The sequence below is a fragment of the Ambystoma mexicanum genome, chromosome 2p (genome assembly GCF_040938575.1).
Source record: "Ambystoma mexicanum isolate Mex_15411 chromosome 2p, UKY_AmexF1_1, whole genome shotgun sequence".
Taxonomy (NCBI): domain Eukaryota; kingdom Metazoa; phylum Chordata; class Amphibia; order Caudata; family Ambystomatidae; genus Ambystoma; species Ambystoma mexicanum.
In genome coordinates this window covers 1472743831-1472767931 of record NC_090923.1, presented here as the reverse complement: position 1 = coordinate 1472767931, position 24101 = coordinate 1472743831, and the positions used below count along the sequence as shown (strand labels likewise).

At 42.6% G+C, this 24101-nt stretch overlaps 1 protein-coding gene across 12 annotated transcripts in view; it reads left to right on the top strand.

The window, feature by feature from the left end:
- Positions 1–24101, top strand: part of LOC138567640 (zinc finger protein 391-like) — a 954911-nt gene that overhangs the window by 385025 nt on the left and 545785 nt on the right. For all 12 annotated transcript variants that reach the window (XM_069646091.1, XM_069646090.1, XM_069646086.1 and 9 more), the window contains exon 2: positions 20688–20808. In XM_069646091.1, coding sequence (XP_069502192.1) covers positions 20688–20808 — 121 coding nt within the window. The remainder of the gene's footprint in view (positions 1–20687; positions 20809–24101) is intronic.

Sequence of the window (24101 nt, the reverse complement as noted above, 5' to 3'; positions counted from 1 at the left end):
CCAGGCCAATTGCGTGTGAAACTTCCCACGCACCCCTGAAATACACGTACCCAGGCCAGTCGCGTGTGACACTTCCTGCGCACCCCTGAAATACACGTACCAAGGCCAATCGCGTGTGAAACTTCCCGCGCACCCCTGAAATACACGTACCCAGGCCAGTCGCGTGACACTTCCCGCGCACCCTTGAAATACACATACCCAGCACAATCGCGTGCGAAACTTCCCGCGCACCCCTGAAATACACGTACCCAGCCCAATGCGTGTGAAACTTCCCGTGCACCCCTGAAATACACGTACCCAGGCCAATCGCGTGTGAAACTTCCCGCGCACCGCTGAAATACACGTACCCAGCTCAATCGCGTGTGAAACTTCCCGCGCACCCCCAAAATACACGTACCCAGGCCAATTGCGTGTGAAACTTCCCACGCACCCCTGAAATACACGTACCCAGGCCAGTCGCGTGTGACACTTCCTGCGCACCCCTGAAATACACGTACCCAGGCCAATCGCGTGTGAAACTTCCCGCGCACCCCTGAAATACACGTACCCAGGCCAGTCGCGTGACACTTCCCGCGCACCCTTGAAATACACATACCCAGCACAATCGCGTGCGAAACTTCCCGCGCACCCTCGTAATACACGTACCCAGGCCAATCGCGTGTGAAACTTCCCGCGCACCCCTGAAATACACGTACCCAGGCCAATCGCGTGTGAAACTTCCCGCGCACCCCTAAAATACACGTACCCAGGCCAATCTCGTGTGACACTTCCTGCGCACCCCTGAAATACACGTACCCAGCCCAATTGAGTGTGAAACTTCCCGCGCACCCCCGAAATACACGTATCCAGGCCAATCGCGTGTGAAACTTCCCACGCACCCCTGAAATACACGTACCCAGGCCAATCGTGTGTGAAACTTCCCGCGCACCCCCGTAATACACGTACCCCACTCGCACAGGCCCTTTCGCGTGTGAAAGTTCCCGCGAACCCCGTAATACCTGTACCCTGCTGAAATCGCGTGTGAAACTTCCCGCGCACCCCTGAAATACACGTACCCAGGCCATTCGCGTGTGAAAGTTCCCGCGCACCCCTGAAATACACGTACCTAGGCCAATCGCGTGTGAAACTTCCTGCGCACCCCTGAAATACACGTACCCTGCTGAAATCGCGTGTGAAACTTCCCGCGAACCCCAGTAATACACGTACCCCACTCGCACAGGCCCTTTCGCGTGTGAAACTTCACGCGCACCCCAGTAATACACGTTCCCCGCTTGGCGTTTGCTGTTTGGCAGCCCTGTAAACTGGTCCAGGGTTAACCCAGCCCTTTGCGCTGAATTGGGAATTTTGATGGCTTTTCCTTGCGCAAGGACGTTCTTGGGGGCGTAACTTGCGCTGCTGCAGGGTCGCTGCGCCACTCTGCGCCACGGCTGGTTTTGGAGGCTAAAATCCATGAATACGCTGTGCGCGGAAATCGATTTTAGCGCACACGGCTGGCGCAGACATTCGCACGTGCACACTGTGCGCCAGCCGCGTGCGCCACTTTTTTGCAAAATTCTAAGAATTACCCTGAAAGTCTAACACTGTGTACTTGTAATGTTTTAAAAAGACATATTTGAAATTGTACCTGATAACCTTCCGAGATGTCACAGGGAGTTGGTTTGAGATCAGCATAGTAAGTACATTGTTGCAGCTGAAAGTATGTTGCGTTGTAATGTTTTTTTTTAACCTATTCAGCTTTGGGTAGGCAGCTAAAATTCATGAACAAAAACATAAACCATTCATATAGTGAAAGTTTCTATGTTATTCAGTTACAAAGTTAGTTTTTGTGATTGTTTTCTTTCGTTGTTGCATGTGTGGGTGAAAAATACAGCAACGTTGTTGATGAAATGTTTTCCAATTTGCTGACAGTATTGTTAATTCTCAAAAAATTGTCACTTATCTTAATTTTAAACAAAATATTGTTAATCAACAACTATTAATATAATTTAAAAAATGGCCACTTCTCATACCTCATCCCCCAGACCGATTGTAATTGAAAAATAGTACCTTGTTGAAGTTGCAGCATCCCCCTATGTCAAAGTAATTGTTATAATAAGGATGTAAAAACAAAATTTAAAAAAACAATAAATGCAAAAGATTGTCCATATTGAGATACTATCCTACATGCCACTTTGTATCAATAGCTATTATATATAACAATGATCAATATGTTTAAAGTTTAACAGTTTAACATGACCATATAAATGTATTGTGTAGTCGCATCTGAAGGATTAGTATACAAAAATTACTTGAAAGGTGAGGGAGGTTTCTGTTGGCTTCGGATAGAGGTTGATGTAGAATCTCGGTCCGTTATTCAATGTATATATTCATAACAGTGTTCAATAGAAAATGTACATTGGTATTATAATTTAGATCACATCATATTCTCTAAAATAAGTTTATGTGCATGCCGCTTGGCCTCACCATTTGGATATTTTATGTGACTGTGGTTTCCTCCCTGGGAACAGTCTGTACTTCCATCAGTTTGGTCTACATAAAGACAGACACAGGGCATCATTACGTGTGTGGCGGTCTGAAAATAGGGGGGCCAGTCGCACCTTACCGGCACTCTTTCCGAACCACTACACTCCGACTCTGCATCCCGGGGCCAATGCGCCCAACAGGTCTAACCTGCCGGGCGCAACGGCCCCAGAAGGCAGAGTTGCCACGGAAGCACCGGCCCTGTTAACAACGGTGCCGGTGCTTCTGTGTCCCCATTCCCATGGATTCCAATGGGACTCCACAGGAATGGGGACTAACATTTTCCAGCGCCTGATATCCCGGGCCGCTGGGATTTGTAATATCAGAAGCCAGAAAAGTGTTATGAGTCCGGTGGCAACCCGCCGGTAGCAACGGTCGGTTATCGCCAGACTCATATAATGAGGCCCATGGTAATTAACACATTTAACAAAATAACCTATTTTAAAAGGACAGCATGTACGTTTTTAGAAAGGCTCCCATTGCACTGAACTATTAGTATATCCCTAAAGTAGGGATACACAAAGTAATATAAAGTGAAAAATGTATAAACTACAGTATATTGTGTCGCAAAGGAAACTTGTGTAATAAAATATTGATGGAAATCTTCCCCAAAACCTCAAAACCATTCATTTTGTTATCTTTTCACAAGCTATTTCAATAGATTGAGGGATCGTTTCAGGAGTTGAAATTAACATTAGATAAGCAGGAGCTAGAAGCAGCTGCTGTCTATCCGGAATTAACCAGTGAACAGGAGCTCGCACTGGGGAACACATAGTGTGCCGCAAATCTAACTTCATCAACATAAGATGCAAAAGTAACATTTTGCTTATTTTGTAAGACCCTTTATTCTTTTAATGTCATATAGATGTGTTATAATGCGTATTTATAGATTGTCCCAAATACACAGAGTTCAATTCACATAGGTATGTTTGTTTGGCATCAGTTGGCCTGGGTAGCCAAATGTAACTCCTGGTAGCTGTTGGTGTCAAGCGAAATAGGTTTGTCTAGGCTACAAGCAGGAGCTAAATAGCTCCCAGCTCCCCTCAATTTTGAACCTTGCATTTAGAAGACATATGTATGCAGACCAATTTAGCACATGGCAATATACATAAAAAATGAATCGTCCCCTACACACTTGGGTCGGCATGTGCTGAAATAGAGATGGAGCTGCATTGGGAAGTAATTTGCGAAGGAGTCTGGGGTGACGCTTCAGTGTACTTTGATCGTTCGTACGTATCTTCTAAGAAGTGCATGCTGCAGATGTGGAATAGATAGCTGCTCATGTCATCCAAGACATCCTTCGCTCTGCTTTGAATCTCAGGGACTGGAAATCCACCGTTCAACAGCCCTGTTCTTATTAAATGTAAATCCTTTGGAAATACATGCATCACTGTACCATGACTTTTGACATAGCTGATATTAGAGCAACCCAAAATAATAATTGAAGGCATTGTTTGATTTTCCTTTAGATCGGTTAAAAAAATAAAAAAGTATGACAATGAATTTTAAAAAATGCCCTGTCAAATTAGTAAGAAATCATTGCTTTACCACAAGCAAAAACGTATTGCTTGTACATTGAACAAACTTTGAGACACCTAAATCAAACATTCATTGAAAACACTACACTACAAAACATTTCATTTGGAAACAATACTGTGTAATGTCATGTACTAATTCCAGAGATAAAAATACATAGAATGGTTGATAATGGTGAGGTCTTTGAGATAAAGTAAAATAAGAATACAGTGTACATTGAGTATAAAGCAATAGAAAGTTGCTGAGCAAAAAACAATGACACTCCAGAAACCAATAGTTGACTAACCGTTACTTGGAAGATCAGAAGACCCGATTCAGCAAGCAAGGTAAAAAGTGGGTAGATGACGATATCAGTTGTAGATTGCAGAGATGTTTTCTTAGTAACTTTCAAGGTGTTTATAAAGGCTTACAGAAGTGGGTGTGTGTGTTCGTTCACACACACCCAGCCTCAATGTTAATGTTTGACCTCCTCAATCCCGCCAGTGCAGCCCCCGTGCGAGTGCACGTCCACAGGTGCGAACTGCCATTGATACCGGAGGGAGGCTGGGGGGGTCTTGGATGTGCATGAGGGGACCGCAATAGGCCTGGAGCATATTCAAAGTACAAAGAGAAATGTAAATTGCAGGGACAGAGTCTTCAAAGGGGATTCTGGAGACATCGTGTCTCGAGTGGCCATGTGGCCAATGGTCCCTGTGCGAAAGAACCCTTTGAGGTGTATATGGCATTTGGCACCTTGAGCGTTCTTATCCACCCAGGCCCCCTGCGAGCGCACAGCCACAGGTGCGAACTGCCACTGATACCAGAGGGGTGGAGGGTGGATGTGCATGAGGGGAGCCCCAATAGGCCCGAAACATAGTCAAAAGACACAGAGATATGTAGACTGCAGGGACAGGGTCTTCATAGTCGAGTCTGCAGACACCGGATCTGGGGTAACGATGTGGCCTATGGTCCCCATGCGAAAGAACCCTTTGAGGTTTACATGGTATTCAGCACCTAGAGCTTTCCCATCCACCCAGCCCCCTTGCGAGTGCACGGCCACATGTGGGAAGTGACCGCAAGGGGATGGATGTGGATGAGGCATGTGCAAAATGCCAGTAAACTTGTTAAAGCACACCAATCTTTCACAATACTCTTAAATGTTTGGACGTGTTGTCTAACAACATTTAATATGAACTAATTTAAAAAAAAAAAAATGTATTATGGGAATTGGATGACAGTAACAAATTACAAATTGTACTGCTGCGGGTGTGGTACTGTCTGTATAAATCCCCTGTATTGTCCCTAGTCACTGGGGAATTTCTCACAAATGGCTCGAACCACATAGGCAGGTATTACTCGTCGAACGTGGAATACAGTCTTCCATGAATCCACCATGTAAACGCACGATAGGCCACAAGCCTGTGCCAGATTTGGGTTGATTGTTTGTGGTCGATTTGTTTGCGGTGAACTGACCGCAATATAATTGCTCAAGGCCACAAACTGTACGTACATATTAAAGAAGGGAATACAATTATTTTTCCCTTTTTTTTGGTTTTACAGTCCCCCGCTTCCACTTTTGAGGAACCGGGGGACACCACCGCACCCACGAAAGCCCAACATACCAATCATGGGGAGTGGGGGACACCCCAGATACGACTGCTCTCTGTGTTGGGTATTTTGAAAAGTATGCGCACAAAGTGCGCAGAAGGTCAATTCACCCATTTCAAAAAAGATCAAATGATTCATTTGATCAAAAAAGTTCAAACAAATTGGCTACTTCCACCTGTGCCACCTGTGTAAGAGATACAGAAATAGTTTACTTGAATGAACCCATAATTACATATATTTTATTTGCACGACCTTCTAAAATGTAAGGCATTGTTATGCTTAAAAATGTATCTTTCTGAGCAAAGTACTTGCGATTTCAAGTAGGGATCAATTCGAAATGTGAACACTGTGAGAAATCTAAAGGTGTCTCACCCGCTAGTCCCCAGGGATCTGTCATCCCGGTGGCCAGGGAACTGCCATCACTTTTGGATCCAGTTCCTGGGGTTGGACCAGTGCTGGAGGCTCACCTGAGTGAGGGGTCTTTGGGGAGTGGAAGTGGGACACCGGATGGCGAGCCGCGGTATGCCCTTCCCTGTAATACCTATACCCCATCCTAGCAAGTAGGATACTTAGGAACACAACCCTCACCCCTTTCCCAACATGAACATTTCCTCACGGACAGCTCACTACATGAGAGAACGGATTAACACCGAGCCGTATACCTGACATGTCCCAATACAATGGTCAGGCTGGGCCAGACAATTACTGACCATTACACACACCTGACTTCCATCGCACGCATTTTCCCACATGGATAAAAGGCAGAGCACGAGAGCACACTCTGAGCAAGGTAAAGCACACAAGGAAGTAGCGGTTCCAAGATGGCAGTTTAATACAAGACGAAAGACGGCAAGACTGAAGAGGATCGCAAGGAGCGAAGTGCCCTTGACTTTTTCAGCGAAAGACTGTTCGAGAATAGGAAACGTAATAATCCAGGAATCAAGGCTGAAGAATCCTGCATTGTGTGTCGGAGGTACCCAGGGCTCTCCCGCATCGGTAGTTAAGGCGGGGAGAATCGTTATCCACCGTGGTACTGTCCTTGGCTCCTACAACAAAGCAACGCCAGTGAAGTCAGCACAGCCTGTGAGTTGGGGAGACTGATACCAGACCGGTCTGTGTTGAAGCCAAGGTTGCAAGCGGCAACATTGTATAGTAAAAACTGAAGAGAACAGGGTATGAAGCATATGTGGCAAGCGACACAAACATAATTAAACAGCAGATGAGTGATTGAACTTTGAAGTCAAGATACAATACCGTAGACAGATTGGTCCGGCACCACGTGGATGCTCATTGGAAAGTCTCTGTTGGGTATCCAGCTGAAATTTGGCAAATGTGAAGAGTGATAAAGAATTGTGAAATCGAAGTGGTACTGCAACGGGTCAAGCAAAATCCCATGCACATTCAAAAGTCTTCGATAATTGATGAAAAAGTATATGAAGTTAGTCCGAGCCCAGTTGAGTGAGACTAATTGAACATTGTGTTAGAAAAGGGATCTGAGCCCAACTGAGGGGGATCTGAGATCTGAGCCCGACTAAGGGGGATCCGAGATCTGAGCCTGGCTGAGGGGGATCCAGGATGAACCGTGAGTCACCCCAGAAAGAATATCCTACGAGAAATTGGATGCATAAATAATTTACGAACATTGTGTTGAGAGGATCTGAACCCAGTTTAGGGGGGTCCGAGGTGAATAGTGAATCGCCTAATAAATTGAATACTTGTGAAAATCTGAAAGAGGAAAATAACTTATTGTTTGTTTGTCACATCAGGCCCTCTGAATGAAGAGACTTTGAAAGTCAAAGAGACTTGGGCACGGAAGGCCCTGATGCTAATGACTGAACTGTGTTCTCGTGCTAGAGAACCAGAGACTGTGCTAAGCTCGAGTGAACTACTTTGTCTCATGTTGAAAACGTGGGGAAGGTAGTTGTCAGGTAAGATTTTCATGGAAATTATAAATCTTCCTGACCTGGGTCAACCCCAGAACTTTTTGCTTTACTAGTGGGATATTTTTCTTTAATACCTCTGTGAGTGGGAACATTTTTCCACACTCACAGAATCGTTTACACTTTTTATGGGTGTCCGTTTTTAGACTCTCCATAGTGTCTTTTTAAAGTTATCCTCTTTAACAACTTTTTGGCAATAAGTGCATGTTGTTGCTGGGTTGCCCTGGGTGCTCCCCCTTTAAACTTTCTATGACTAAACTTGAGAGAACTACAGTTCCCAAGGGTAGAAAGGATCTTTGGATCCCTTTTACATTTTGTTAAGGGAAACCAGGACACCCCACCTTATGTGGATTGCTGGGGAGATACATAGTATCCCCTTTCACACTAAAACTGTAACAATTCTCTTACAGGGACAATCTTACCTTCAATGGCTGGTGGCAGTGATACCTTGTATTGATTTGGTGCACCTATACCGCAGGCTGTGTTCATAGCTGCAAAAAAGCACCTAAGTGTGCTCATTTCTTTTTTCGCCATTTTATAGTTTGTTGTCCTTTCTTGTTCCTTCCCCTGACATCCAGGGTGGGAAATTCCTTCGTGTGATTTTCATCTTTGGCAGGAGTCCCCTGGACTCCCTGCCCAGGCTGCATTCTGTCTGTGAAGGCAGGAAGCGAGGGAGGAGTCCACAACTCTGCAGCCCTTTGTCTTCCTTCTTGCCTGAATGGGGACAAATCCCAGTGGGGGGCTGACTGCCCTGATTGGAGAACCAGACCACCCCTTGTTGTAAAATGCAGGGAGAGAATGCAGAAGTTGTGCTGTAGTTCCTGTTAAATACTGCAAACCTGGAAGCTGAAGACAAGTCGACCGCTGGAACCAAAAACGAAGAGGATGATGAAGGAAAAGCGGCTGAAACGATTTCCAGCGACTGAAGAGCCTGCTGTGTAACCGGAGCCTGCTGAAGCCCTTCCTTCCAATCGACCTGGGGACTCCAGACAACGACCCCGACCTATAGCCTGGTGAGACCCACTAGACTCAATAAGACCTGCATTTTAAGCCATCCCACGCATTGCTGTGACCTTGCGTTGCTGCAATACCCCAATACCCTGGGACCTCGAGCCACTGTGTGGTGCACAGTCTTCCGAATTCCAAATCACGCTGAAATTTCGTGGGCATCCTGGTGGATCTCCAGAGACTCGAATCAAGTCTGAAAAGTCCCCTCAACAGTGTGCTGGATCTTTGTAATAACGAGAATTCAACTGTGATTTTTTTGTCTTCATCTGTGCTCCTGTAAAAGGTGCCAAAGTCCCTTCTGAGGTCTTGTTTTCAGTCACCACGACAAGGAATCCATTGACCGTGTATTTGGCTGCAGATCCCAAAGTCCTGCTCCTGCAAATTCTTCTTTAGTGCCGAGGTACTGTGTTGGCTTGGGTATGTACTTACCTTAAGTCTCTTGGAATTTCTGTGTAGCTGTGGGGTGTTTTCTGTGATTGGGAGGTCCCTCGTCCAGTGCACCCAGTCCCACTGCTAGAATTATGCTAGGGTGCCTTCTGTGAAGACCCGAGACCCTCTTCTAACCCTAGATGTAAAGTACTCACCTGTTTGCCCAGTCTTCCTAAGGAACTCTGACTTTTGCTACTTAAGAACCTATCCTGACACTGCCTGTTGGACACCAGATCCTTGTGACCCTCCCTTCTGCCACTGAGAACACTCATGCTCCAAGAATAAGGAAAATACTTTTAAGGGATTGGGCCTTTTGCCTAGAAAAGAGAATACATGTTTAAAAGTTACTTACTTGAAAAAGAGTTGGTTGGTAACTGTAACTCTAAGAGCGAACAGTTACAAAAGTTCTTACTTACGTTGGATGTGTGATGCACTATTCTTAAAAGTATGATTAATATCTTTTCTTTCCTTAGAACCCGTTTTGCCATTCTGATAGAAAGTAGATGTGTAGGTATGTTACTCTCCTGTGATTACGTTGTGCCTCTTCCCAAAAGTAATGTGTTGGTATCACCAGATTATTCCTGTTAGGATAATTGTATGAGTGTACCCCAACTGGGTCTTGCTTTACCTGACTTGCTGCTAGCCTGTCCAGAATAAGTCTGCACTAGGTTGTTGCCTATCTAGAATAACTTTGAGTCATTCAGTAAAGTGTAGCATTGGGTTTTGCTTTCACTGTACTGTTGTAGACAGACATAAGAAGAGTTTCTGGTTCTAACTGTCCCTCATAAGTCATACATAAGTTACTTGTATAGCTGGGAAAGATCTAACCTGGATTCCATGTGAGATAAAAAAGTATATGGGTTTTACTTACCTTGAGTTAGCTGTGTGCCATCCCAAAAATAGGTAACAAGAGTTACTGATTATCTCAATCTGTGTTTCACTGATCTCAAAAGCAGCTGTAATTGAATATTACATCCTTGGGTTTTACTCACTAGTATAACTGTGTGTTATCACAAAACTATAGAGAGAAGTGTGTGGCAGAAAAGGACAAAATTGGAATTGGCGCACTTGACAAGGGGGATTTAAGGGCTGGTTCAAGGGCAGCAATAGGGGGCAATGTGTGAACACCCTGCCTTCAGTGTGCACACATATTAACTATGATACGGATTGGTTTGCTCCCAGAAATTGCGCACACAACCAATTTTAATTGCTTAGTTGCAGATGATTTAATGTGAATCAAACAACAGCCGACACGTGTTTCGAGCAAAGCTCTTCTTCCAAGGCTGAGGAGGCTTGGCACTAGAACTACTGATTAAGGTAAATAAGTATCCGACAATTATAAGTTGCGGCTCTGCTATATAGACGCATATGCGTATTCAATTGTGGCTGTCAGCCAAAGCAATAAGGACCTTGTTTTGGCTGACAGCCACAATTGAATATGCATATGCGTCTATATAGCGGAGCCGCAACTTATAATTGTCGGATACTTATTTACCTTAATCAGTAGTTCTAGTGCCAAGCCTCCTCAGCCTTGGAAGAAGAGCTTTGCTCGAAACACGTGTCGGCTGTTGTTTGATTCACATTAAATCATCTGCAACTAAGCAATTAAAATTGGTTGTGTGCGCAATTTCTGGGAGCAAACCAATACGTATCATTATCACAAAAGTAGTTATAGGTTTTTACTGTACCTGGAATACGTGTTCCACTATTCACAAAACGTATACTGTCCAGTTGACTGATTATATGTACTCATAGTCTCTGTACAACTGGTAGGGTCTACTGCCCTTGCATTACTGAATGTAATTGTAAAGGTAACCATTGGTTTCACTCCCCAGGAATAGGTGTGGCCTATACTGAATGTGTATGAAAAGGTTTTGACTTCCCTAGAACTACTGTTCGGTGTTCCAAATAAGGTTTATACTTTGGTCTGTGTACCTTCATGCATAGTGTTCTGTTTTTATAATTGTGATTTCAGATAATGTGTTAGTACTAATTCACCTATAGATTTATCTGGGCCTATTTGTATTTAAATAAATCCTTTATTTTTACAATACAAAGTGTTTCAGTGTTTCTTTGGACCATTGGTATTACAATTTAATTTGTACTGATTTTACAGCCCTCTCTCCCTCCTAAAATAAGCCTGGCTGCTCTGTCTACGCTACCCTGAAGTCAGATGGTACAGCCTTATACTAAGAGTGGAGTCTTATACTGCCTCAGTTGAAAGGTTTTACTAAGCCCTTAGTTGGACTTCAGAAAAACTGTTCTAACAGGAGTGAACATCCTGACATATAATTTTATTTTGTGAACACTTCTTTCTTTTTTGGAACATTGCTACCCACACTGTTTGTATTTAGAGGTAAGGAGTGGCAGTAGGTTTATTAGTATAGGCCCTTTTATGTTGACAAGACACTACTAGGACTGTTATTATTATTTGATGGTCCTAGCTTGCTCCCATTTGCAGATTAAGGATTAGATAGGCGTTTTTCAAACCCTTTTTTAAGTTTAATAAACACCCTTGAACTGTGGTCACTTGTCTGTTTTACTGTTGATATCATGCCTTCCTTACAACGCCCATTCCAGCAAAAACTGTTTTGGACATAGAGAAATATTATTTTTCATTTCAAAGTGAAAGAAACGTAATTTTTGGGATGTTAAATCTAGTGATGAAATCTTTGGTTTGAGGTTAGAATGAGAAATGTATTGAATTTATAGATACAAATCATTTGTCAGTGATCGGTCGAATTTATAATGATGTAGAACAACATAAAATATTAGCTGTCTTGGTTGTCAAACATACAACTTAACAGGACTAAACATCCTCGTCACTTGTATTACGAGGGCAAACTTGAGTTTGAAGTTTGCGCATAAGGACCATCATCATTCACACCATGGCTTGTGTAAGGCAGGCTGCCCTGAAGTCATGCAGCTCGGTAACGCATAGCGGTGGTGTGTCTTCTTTGGCAAAGGCAGAATTCTATACAACAGCAGTTCTCCACCAGAGTTGGCATAACCTCACAACGATGGCAGGGCCACCAGGAGGAAACATCTTCCATGCGACTGGGATCAGGCTCCAGTGATCGATCGTCACGACTTTCATCTGATTCTCCATCGTTTTGGCTTCTTTCTCTTTCAAGTATTTTTATTTTTTTATTTTATTTATTTATTTGAATTTATAAAGCATGCAACTGCCCTGTGATATCGTGGTGCTGTTACAGCAGATTCATAGCACAATTCATTTAGGTACGTACAGAGATACAATGTAGTACAGAGACATAGAACAAAGCTGGACATTTATACAGACAGTTTGCAGGATTAGAAATGGTAAGTTCCAGGGGTTACATGGGAACTGCCTGAAGGAGATGACTAGTTGAAGGGCTTGGTTTTCAGTGCTCTTCTGAATATTCAGGCTCGTACTAGTAGGGCTGAATTGTTGCCATAGCTCCTGAATATTGAAGAAATATCAAAGCAACAGTGCATCAAATAAAAATGTTTTTGTTTGTATACAGTAACAAAATTAGGATTTACATTGAAATTCAATGTTAAAGAAAGACAAGTAGAAACAGCATTGTTACAAAAACCTATAGTGCAAAAAACAAGAATAATAGGCACAAACTTTGAAAGTTCGTAAAGAAACATGTAATGTACATGCCATGTTAAAGCAGAATTTAAATATGGTTTGGTAAATGCATTTGTACATAATATATGACATTTTTAAATAAAAAGCAACTACTGAGTTAATTAATTTTAGGCCATATAAAGGACCTGTTCTCAGTGCGTTGTGAAAAGGGGCGTGAGTGTCTAGTTATGTCAGCTTTAGGCGTGGGTGATATTAATTACTGTTGCAAGGGCACTTGAACGTAGGGCGATGGATCAACGGATAAGATTAGCACACAATGGTGGTACCCGACCCATCATTTTCCCATGTGTAAATGTGAAAAAATGAAAGTAAAATGCATTGGACATTTTTTTAAGATCGATCAATGTATGCTCAAAAATACATGCCCGATCTATTGGGCCAATAACATTTCTCAGCGAACTTCCACCTTTAACTACTTGGTGCTAGCACATGTTTAGACCCTCTTCTCAGTCACAGGAGTAGGATTTTAGCTTGTTTTGATCTTTTCCCCAGGGCTCAAGAATATTCAAAAAAAGATTTTAGCCCAAGTGGGTTGTCAATAGTGTACTCTTACAGTTTACCCCAGGGAGAAATTTGCCTACCTTTTTAAGAGCTCTCTAATGTTATATATTGTGTCACTTGATATTTGTTTATCGCCTACCTCCATTGTTATGGCATTGAAGTGCTATGGTTTGAATGGCCCTTCCTCAGACCCATCATCTGAACAAACAAGAAAATAAAAAACCATTACATTACATGTGAATAGTGGTTCTATGTAATGTTATGGAATACAATTTCAGAGAATACTTTTTTACCGAACCTTTTTTTTGCCGATAAAATATCGATTTAAAAAATGAAAAAAATGGGCCCTGCCCCCAAAAACCACAATTTCCCTGTGCTTCTGAACCCTCCCCAACCCTCTCCCGGCCCCTTTTTACCCCATTACCTCACATACATTTTAAATAAACGCTTGATATTTCTTTGTTATTTCAGTTTCGGTAAAAAAGTTATTCTCTATTTTCTATTTGGTAACATCACTGGATACGTGAATCATATTTAGAATTTAGGCATCTAGTCTGTTACCAGCAGAAATTGCTAGTAAAGATGTTTTATACTACCGGTGCAATGTTGTGTTTTCTGGTGCAGATAGGATTGCTCTGTCAGTGACTGTGTGACAGCTGCTGAACAAAATATTACATGGCACTCAGCTATACTCTGCTCTTAAGGAGGAACAGCTATTATAAATGTGTCCATCAGTTCTGGCTGGATATCACAACAAAGCTATTGATAATTACAGCCATTGACATACCACTGAACCCGGTCCCATGCCTCCTTGGTGCCCCTCTCCCTATTGGTAAAACCTATGGCAGATTCATAAACCTAGCACTACTTTTGGCTCGCAAGCAAGTCTTCTTGCACCGGATGCATCCCACCCCTCCTCACCCCCCATCGAAGGGTGCCTGGTTTAAAGAACTGATATGTGCAAATAACTGTGAAGATATGTATGTCTCACACAAATTCTCATCCTAAATATTTTTGGTCAGAATTCACAATATACATCAGTAAAACCTCTTAATTATTCCTTCAATCCCCGGAGACAGACCACCTCATTATCTTGGAAGCTTGGCTTTTGGACCACTGTGTTCTGTGATTCTTGGGAACTATATAGTGTTACTATTTTGCCTCTGCCTGCTCTGTACCACTAAACATTTGTTGTTTTGTGGTCTAATAATGGATCAATAAAAAGAGTTTAAAAGAAATAGTCCATCAACCCCAACCGCAACTGTTTACAGTTTAGGGCTCTGCTGCACTTTACATGCAGAGCATATGCACACTGAATAACATGCTGTCACATGCAAATTAGATGCACATTTGTCAGATATATCAAAGAAACATTCAAAGCATGACCACTTGTCTGTTATAGTGTTCATGCACTTAGGTAGAGGTTTCCGGAGGACAACATTGGTCCACGAGAGCGTAGAAGTGGAAGAATGGGATTGCCCCGTTATGCCTGGAAACACGGTAGACAGCCTAGGAAAGACCATCAAGATGATAAGGGGTGAAATGAGAGAGCGGGGTCATGCCTCTCCTCCAAACCCTGCCGGAGACCACCAGACCATGCCAGAGGTGCCAGCCACGGGCCCAGCCCGGAGAAGCACCTTGACGTGCTGCTAGGAGAGAATTCCAAGGAAAATCCATTTGAGGTACCAGACAGGAGAACCGTCCTGTCCCTTTGCCTGGCCATAGGGAACAGTTTAGAAGATCACAGCAATTAAGATCCACCCATCAATAATGATCAAAACAGGTTTTTGAACAGTTCGATAACAGGGATTTATAGATAAAGAAAATTTAAATGTGTAAGTTGCAAGCGACTTGCAAGACTTTAAAGGTCACTCGTTCCCTCAGTTCTCCACACAGACACAGCACAGCATTTTTCACCCACAAGTGTCAATTTTCACTAGCCACTGGCTAGTGACGATTCCAAATTGTGAGACCTTTTAAATATGTGATTTGGAAATTTGGAAATGCATCGCAAAGCCACACATCAAGGACAAACAAATACCCTTGAGTGGCTTAGATATTAATTTTCAAATTCAGGATGCAACCCTACACTGGCAAAAACTGTGAACATTTCACAAAATGTATGTGCCTTCAATTTAACTGCAGTTGTTAGCAAGAGCGTGGCCTTTCATTCTTCTATTCAAGCTATCAAGTAACTTTTAAATAGCTGGATACTTTCTGCATGGTTTGTAAATCAGAAGAAGCTTTGTCCTGTTTTTCCATATTCAATTTTAGAGATGTGTTAATTCCATTATTCTTGCAAATGTGTATTCTGCAGTATGGCTGTTTTATTGCGTCAAATCCTAACCGATTATTACAATGGCTAAAGAGTAGCCATCTGGCCGGGTCCCTTTAGTCGCAAGTTCTTGTTGTACAAGAGTTTTGTGTGGGTTCGGACTTACATTTGGCCAGCTTTAGGCCTGTGGCTGAGGTACACCGCTACATGCACATTTCTAATGTAATCCTTGACGTCTAGAGCTATATATTTATTTGTATTGTTGCTTTGTAAGGCACCATTTGCAAGGTGAATTGTACAAAGGAGGGGGTGGGGATAAAGATAAGGGGAAATATTCAGAAAACCAGTTACTGGCAGTTCTTGGAACATTCAGGATCACTTATGTGTGCAGAGAGGGCTGAAAACTCAGAGGTTCAAAAGTGTTGCAACTACCCACTATGCGGACTGTGTTTGAGCATCAAGTGCTTTGGAGAGTCATTGTTCTTTGCTGTTCCGAGCTGAAGACTGGGTGCTTAGGTTTCTTAGAGTGGGGTCAGTGGCTGATTTTGTAGTGTGGTACCAGAGTGCACATTTCCATGGGCCAAAGAAGCCTTCAGGGGAAAAGAGTAAAATGTGGGCCTGCTTGTGAAGGGGGTCTAGATGTTGCGGAACTACACTCTTCCTTCTGGAGTGAATTGCAAGCGAATCTGAGAGCAAGGGTGTCAGAGAGGGTGTCTTGCTTGAAGAAATTCAGTTTTAGTTGTCTTATAAAGCTGCGGTAGCTTTCTTGAACTCTTACTTTTGGAGGAACACTGTTTCAAAGAGTAGTTCAATGGCTATCAATGGTCCCACCACACAAGTGATGAGTGGAAGGTTTTGAATGAATCTGAACCACTTTCATTGCTCTGAGCAACGTTCCACACCACCGTTTTTTAGCCCGTCTGTGCCATTGCAAAAGGGGTCCAGCCATATGCAAATCAGTCATGTACTTCCACCAATGGTAGCAGCCCAGCCCGAACTTATAGGCCAGGTCCCCTCTGCACAGAAACACAAGCAACCCCAGACATGTTTCGGCCTTGTTGAGCCTCCTCAATGAGGTGCAGCTTGGTTCCCTATGGCGCAGGGAGCAAGGCACCCACCTCTGGGCATACCCTCTCTCACATAGTGAGACAAACTATAACCACACAAGTACTGGGTGGAAGGTTTTGAATGAATCTGAACCACTGGCATTGCTCTGGGCTCCCACCACCTATCCCCCTTTTCTTGCCGCAAGCCACAGTGAGCATTTTTTCTCTGGTGTATCTGATGGCTCTTTGTCACTAATCACTGTTGTTGCGATACATAATGCATCTCCCTAGGTAAACCTGCTGTATACAAGGGGATTTGAACTCAATTTGTTTTTCTATCGGGAGCAAATGTAGAGCTGAAAGCTGGGTCACGTGATCGCTAGGTTACAAATCCAAGATGCCACCTTATTGTGAATCAGTTGAAATTAGTGTATTGTACATTTTGTGAGACCCAATTACAAGCTGTTACATTAATCGTCCCTTGTGAGCACTGAGACTCCTGTAACGTTTACCCTGGTATGCATGTTGAGAAAAGGTAAACTACACTTAAGCAGGTGAAGGTTGTAGTGGAAATTCTTTGACCGATGCAGGTCTGCTTCCTGAAGGAAAGTGCATCATCAAAAATGATACCTAGGTTTTTTACAAGCGTACAGTGGAATGGGTATATGATATGATATGATATTTTGTTTATATCGCGCCCATACACAGGTGTTTCAGAGCGCGACCAGGCAAAGGGAGGGGGAGCAGGGGAGAAAAACAAAAACAAACGATCTTACTAGGCCCAGTGACATTGAGAACGTGCAAGTGCGTGGGAAAGGGAAAAGGGGGAAAGTGCAACAGAAAGAGGGAGGGGGGCAAAGTGCAAGGCATAGGATAATAATAAGTTAGTGGATATAAGTGAATAAATAAGGTGATAAGAGCAGTGTTAAGGGCAGCCAGTGAAGGGTGCAGTGCAGGCCAGGTCAGATTCGGTAGCATCTGATAAGTGCAGGAAAGGAGTGGGGGGGACCTGTGAGGGTACAGATAACAGGCCCCAGTGCAGGGGTGGCCGGGAGGCAGTGCCGGAGGATAGGTGACTGGGCCAAGGGGGACCCGTTGGCAGGTGAGGCAGTGCTGAGAGGAGAAGGCAGATCAGCAGGGGAGGAGAGTGTCAAAGGCAGATGCGAAGAGGAAGGTCTTAAGGAGCTTCGGGAATCGTAGATGGTTTTCCTCCAGTTTCAGGGTGGCAGGGAGACCGTTCCAAAGGGAGGATCCGGCTAAGGACAGAGATCTGCCCCCTGCACGTTTCTTAGAAAAGCGGCTGACCCTGAGGGAGTTTGAGATAGAGGAGCGAAGGGCTCGAGAAGGGAGGTATTTACGTAGGGATAGTCGAAAATATTTTGGACCCAGGCCCCAGAAAGCCTTGTGGACAATGCAGAGGGTTTTACATTTAATCCTTGCATCCACTGGGAGCCAATGGAGGGATTTCAGTGCTGGAGATATACGATCCCAGGGCTTGAGGCCAAGGACAAGTCTTGCAGTTCTGTTCTGGATTAGCTGTAGAGGGCGGAGGGTGGAGGCGGGTAGCTTTAGAAGGAGGCTGTTACAGTAGTCCAGCTTAGAGAGAATCAGAGCTTGGGAGACAGTGAGCTTCTGTGGGAAGGAGAGGAAGGGAAAGGTACCTCTGAGGTGTAGTAAGAAGTTAGATTTTATTGAGACTTCAGAGATGTGTGAGGAGAAGGACAGTGTGGAATCAAAGATGACCCCGAGATTCTTTGCTTCGCTGGTAGGTGCAGGAGGAGGGCCAAGAGCGGCAGGCCAGAGAGTAAGGGGGAAGAAAGGAGAGGGGGCGTGCCAATGAGGAGGATCTCAGTTTTATTTGCATTTAGACAGAGATCATTGGCGTACACCAATTTTGAATGGCGATTAGACAGTCAGAGATGAGGGAGGGAGAGGAGGTGGTGGAGGGAAGCCTGAAAATGAGTTGTGTGTCGTCAGCATAGCATTGGAAGTTGGAGCAGAAGATAGAAATGCAGTAGGCAAGGGTTGCCAAGTATTGATTGAAAAGCCAGGGCGAGAGATTAGACCCCTGAGGAACACCACAGGTAGAGAGGGAGATAGAGGAGAGGAAAGAACCAAGTTGTACCTGGGAGGGTCGATCAGAGAGAAAGGAGGTAAGCCAAGCCAGAGCCTGATCAGTGATGCCAAGGTTGTCACGGAGACGATTGGGCAGGATGGTGTGGTTAACCGTATCGAAGGCGGAGGAGAGATCAAGTAGGATAAGGACAGAGGGGATGTTAGAGTCAAGGTTGGAGAGCAGATCTTCATGGATGTTCAGGAGAGCAGTTTCTGTACTTCTGGAAGCTCTGAAGCCAGATTGGTGGTCATGGAGTGAGCTGATAGAGTCAGAATGAAGGTTGAGATGAGAGATTGCAAGCTTTTCCAGGAGCTTACCCAGAAAGGGGGTGATGGAAATGGGGGGATAGTTAGCTGGACAGGAGGGACCAGCTGAGGGTTTCTTGAGTAGAGGATGTACAATAGAGTGTTTCAGGGGGAGGGGAAAGTCCCATTTTGTGAGGCCAGGTGAGAGGGAGTGGCAGGAGGATGTTTGGGCTTAAGAAGATGATCTGTTTTACACGCATTCAGGCAGAGATGGCTGTCGATTGTCTAATTGTGAATTTGTTCCAGGCAATTGGAGATAAATTGAGCGGTTGTTGTAATATTCCCAACTTAAAGGAATTCTGGTTATTGTCCACGTACATTTAGAAGGATATCCTTTAGGGTTCTATAATGTCAGCCTATGGCTTCACATAGCAGGTGAAGTGCCAGGGATAGAAAAAAGCCTTGGGATACTCTGTCAGTGTTGTAGGAGGGAGATGACAGGAAAGAGATATGAGTTAAGATTACCTTTCTTGGAGGAAGGATATGATCCATTTTAATGGCATGTAATGAATGCCCATTGACCTTTCCAGTCTCATTTACAAGATGAGATAGCTGTTGATGGCAGAAAGAGGGAAAGGATGGCTGGATTGTTGTTGTCAAGTGGTGTTGCAAGGTCATATTTTATGAACAGAAGAGTAGATTCTGTGCTTTTGGAGAGTCTGAATCCTGACTGATTCGCTATATTCTTGCAGTTTGTGAGAGGCCCCCCTCCAGTATTTTGCAGATGAAAGGGTTTTTGGTGATTTGGCAGTATTTGCACCACAAGTTTGGGTCAGCTTTAGTTTTTTTTAGAAGTGGAAAAATGGTGGTTCTCTTTAGACATAACAGGAAATAGCTATCTATGTGTGTTGCTCTCCGAAAGCTGGTGTCTGCGACAAAGTGATTATGTTTTCTTTAATTGCAAAAACAGGGCATGGGGGATTTTGTTTGGCAGATGTGTTCATATTTTAAATCGCCTTTATAATGCTCAGGGGATGACACTCTGTTTGGACCTGAAAGGGGATGAAAGGCCCTTTCCAAGTATATGATTAATTTGTTTCTTTCTTGGAAGCTGAGATATAGCTTCATGTTTGAGACCTCCCACCTGGCATATTAAAAATTGCCAGCTGCCCTTATGTAGCTATAAATCTCAGCCAGATCATCTCCATATTGACCCACAACAGACTCTACCTGAAGATACCTTGTATTTAATGGCAGGTTCAGCTCCTACTATCAAGCAGCGATGGCATATGTTCTCTCTGATACCATGACATGGTATTGGAATTAGTTATTTAGCATTGTTTGTTTACCTGTCTGATGACTTACTGGTGGGAACGATGGAGGTAGGGCAGCTTTGGGATCACAGATTGCGTAATTTTAGAACTCCGAGTTTTAAGGTTCTGCAGTTACACCAGGGTATCACAGTTGTCCCACATGTCAGGATCCCACTAGTCCCTGTTTTTTCTCACCTGTGTCTCTCCAGATGTTTTGGACTACTACTTCATAATCCCTCACAGTTGAAAAATGATGGCCTGAAAGGTTGCCCCGAGCAATGCCAGAGCTTGAAATTCATTAACCCTTACAGCCACCAATTTTCAGTTTTGCTAGTAGTAGTGCAAAACATCTAGAGAGACAAACGTTTCATATCCTTGGACTAAGGGAATAAATGTGATACATCTTAAAACAGATGCCAATGCACAATTAATGTAAATTGATTATTTTTCAATTTGATGGTTTGTCATTATATAATATATTTCAATATTTATGTTTAAACGTAATTGATGTAACATTTTCTGTTAACGGCGCAGGTTATCTTCCATGATGTCTCTGCCTATTTCTGTGAAGAGGAGTGGACGCTTTTACACGAATGGCAAAGAAAACTTTACAGGAATGTGATGAAGGAAATTCACCAAGCACTGATCTCACTGGGTAATGTTGCACACTTTATCAATAAAAGTTTCAGCCTACACATGACTTGTTGTTGGTGGAACCTCAGAAAGTGTTTTGTTTTGATTTCCTGCCTTTGTTCTCTCTGAAAAGGTTTTAGGTTTGTTTCATATTCTTTCTGCCAGGACTAATCACATGTTGATTGATGTCCATTTCGACCAGGCAATGCTGTATTGCACTTTCTAATGCATATCAGAGCTTTCAGAGTATTCTGAAATTTGGGATTGAGGCCAATAGTTGTAGCTAATGATATTTGTTGCAATAATGATTTATGCAGAAAAAAAGGCAATACTGGCAGTTCTATGTGAGGTCGAAAATCTATTTCTTGATTAAATCTGAGCTACAGAAAATAAAGTTGGAGTAAAGTTTCTGATGAATCTAAATATTAGTTGTAATTACATTTCCTTAAAGAAAACAATCACACAAAAATGTGTCTGTTCAGCATTTGCCTAATTTTTGCTAGTGTGCTTGTGGTTAAAATGGTTTAGGTTTTCACCTAGCAGTTAATGTTTTCACAATGTGTTCTCTTTTCTCTTTTAATGTACATAAGAACTTAATTTCGGGTGTTGCCATAAAACCAGGATACAAACAAGTAAACATTTTCATCATTCAGAATAACGATAATTAAGAATACGTTTTCATTAATATAGGTGAAACTCATAAAACAGTCACTGCTTCGGGAAAACAGTACATAAATGGGTGATTCTCCAATTGAAGCAAGGTGTAGCTGAATTTCCTATTTTCCATACTCCTATATTTGTGCCCATGTGCAATCCATTGCAGCTTTTAAAAAGACCTTAATACAGGTAACCGCTTTGATTAAATACATAGTGATCGCATCAAAAATAAAAGTAGATTCATTGGTTTTAAATAGAGTACTCACATCTCTGCCAAGTATTTTCAGTATCAGTTTAAGCCATTTGGTTCTGGTGGTGTAGTATAACAGGCAAGTGAACAAAATATGGTTCTCCTCTTCATCCCATATTTTACAATGAATGCCATTTGGTTAAAATCCCAATGCCCCAGTTGCTAGTAAATCTGGCAAGTAGTAGGGTACCCAGTTGAAATCTTGCAAATTAAGTTTTCCGGTACTTCTCATATGGATATTGACTATATTCCTTGGGACCAGTGGAGTATTTTATTGATACATATTTTTTTGATGAGGACTGTCGAAAGCCTGAATTCAGTTGCTCTTTTAAAACCCAGTCATTGTAAGTACAAATTATTGTTTTAGATGGTTTTGTTCCATAAGATGAAAAGGCCTATTATAGAAAACATATTTTTTACAAATGTAAGCGAATGGCAGCACTTGCCTCCTGGTCATTCTACTATGTCACAAAGGCCTTTCGGCATGATGTTATATTTGATATTTCTGACACCTAATTCAAGATTTGTTGGGGCTGAAGCAACGCTATATTTGAGACCCAAGAGTCGTTTCGCTATTTTATGATCACTGCTTGGAGGCTAGCAATGGTACAGTGCCCCCAGCTCCATATCTTGCCGCTGGAATTGCATGGGCGTTAAGGACTTCAAGTGTATGTGATATAGTCTTACACCACAACTTTTCAGGAAATTCAGCAACCACCCATCCTCCTCTGGCTTAGGCAAGATCACTTTTTTCCATCTGCAGTTGCCAGTTTGGTCTATTCTGTAGACATATCCCAAGATAGTCGAATGTCCCGACATTTTCTAATGTTACATTATTAATAGTAAACCTAGGAACAATGGGTAGAAAGATGTTAATTGTTAAACTTTTCTGTTTGCATTGGTCTGGAAAGAGATTCAGTTGATGCTGAAGGCCAGAAGGGCTTTTGGATATGAGTACCGCTTCACCTACAAAAAGCAGCAAGACCCATCTTTAGGCACCTAATAGAGATGCATTGCTGCATGGTTGATTAATGGCTACGGCCAAATCATTCATATACAAAATGAACAACAGGGGCGTCAGGACACAACCTTCCCTGACACCGTTCTTGATATTAATTGGTTCTATGCATTCACCTGTAATGCCCCAGCGAACCAGGCTATAATTGCTTTACTATAAGTAATGAATTAAATTAAATGGAGAAAAGGGATCTATAAATACAGTTAAGAATGCCATAGATGTAAGAACACAGTACAGTATCGAACGCAGTTTGCAGATCAATAAAAGCTAAGTAGATTTCATGATGATTTAATAAGACAAATTTCTGACGAATTGAAAATAGCCTAAAAAGACTGGTCAATAGCAGGATTGACCTAAAACCTGCATGTGTTTCTGTTATTATACTATGTTAAGCAACCCATTCTTTTAGTATATATAAAATTATTTTAGAATATATATTTATCAAGAAATCTAACAATGATATGAGACGATAATTCATAGGTAGGTCTTGGTGGCTTTTTTTATATTTAGGAATGATAATAGCTCCTCTACACCTATTAGGGATATCAGATGCAGCATTACTTTGGTTAAAAACATTAGTCACGAATGGAATTCATATGACAGTATTGCTCTTAAATAAATCTACAAGGAGTTTATCCAGACGAGGGGCTTTGTTTCTGTGCTGTGACATCAGAGCTCTCTAGACCGCCTCACTTGTGAAAACCAAAGAACTGTTAGCTGGGTGGCATAGCGTTAGGAGAAAGATCTTTCAAGCTTCTTTCCATTGTCTTATCCTCCATACAGTTTCACGAAAAGTGAAAAAGATGATACGCCACTAATGTTGTTTCCCAACATGTCTCTATCCAAATTAGTTCCTTTTCTCACAATGCACCAAAAATCCCCAGAATGTTTAATTTGAGCAATATTATTTAGGAATTCCTACAGAATCAGGGAATATTCTGCTTTTTTCTAGTGACTAGGACCTTGGTACTTCTTTTTTTCTAGGACAGAATTTGTCTTTTGCTTTGCTGTTTTTAGCTTCATAATAAAGGATAGTTCAGCAATTCTACACTCACTATTAAACCACCCTATTTTATGAGAAATCGAGTTGTTTACTATGGGTAGAGTTTCATGAGCTAAGGTTAATTAAAATGTAGTCAATCAAGCTTTGTGTTGTCGGCGTTCTGTTTGTAAGCTATGCTGGGGAATCTTCCTTGAGATGAACATTACATGCTCTGAGACCATGAGAAGAAATTACTGTAGCTACCGCTTTTGCTAAGGGATATCTGCACAGGGAATCATTTGCTTGGAGGTATTGTATCCCCCATACTTTATCTTCTAAAGTAGAATTATCTCAGGTAACAGATCTTGATTTATATTAACAATTAAAATCTCTCAGTGTCACATCAAG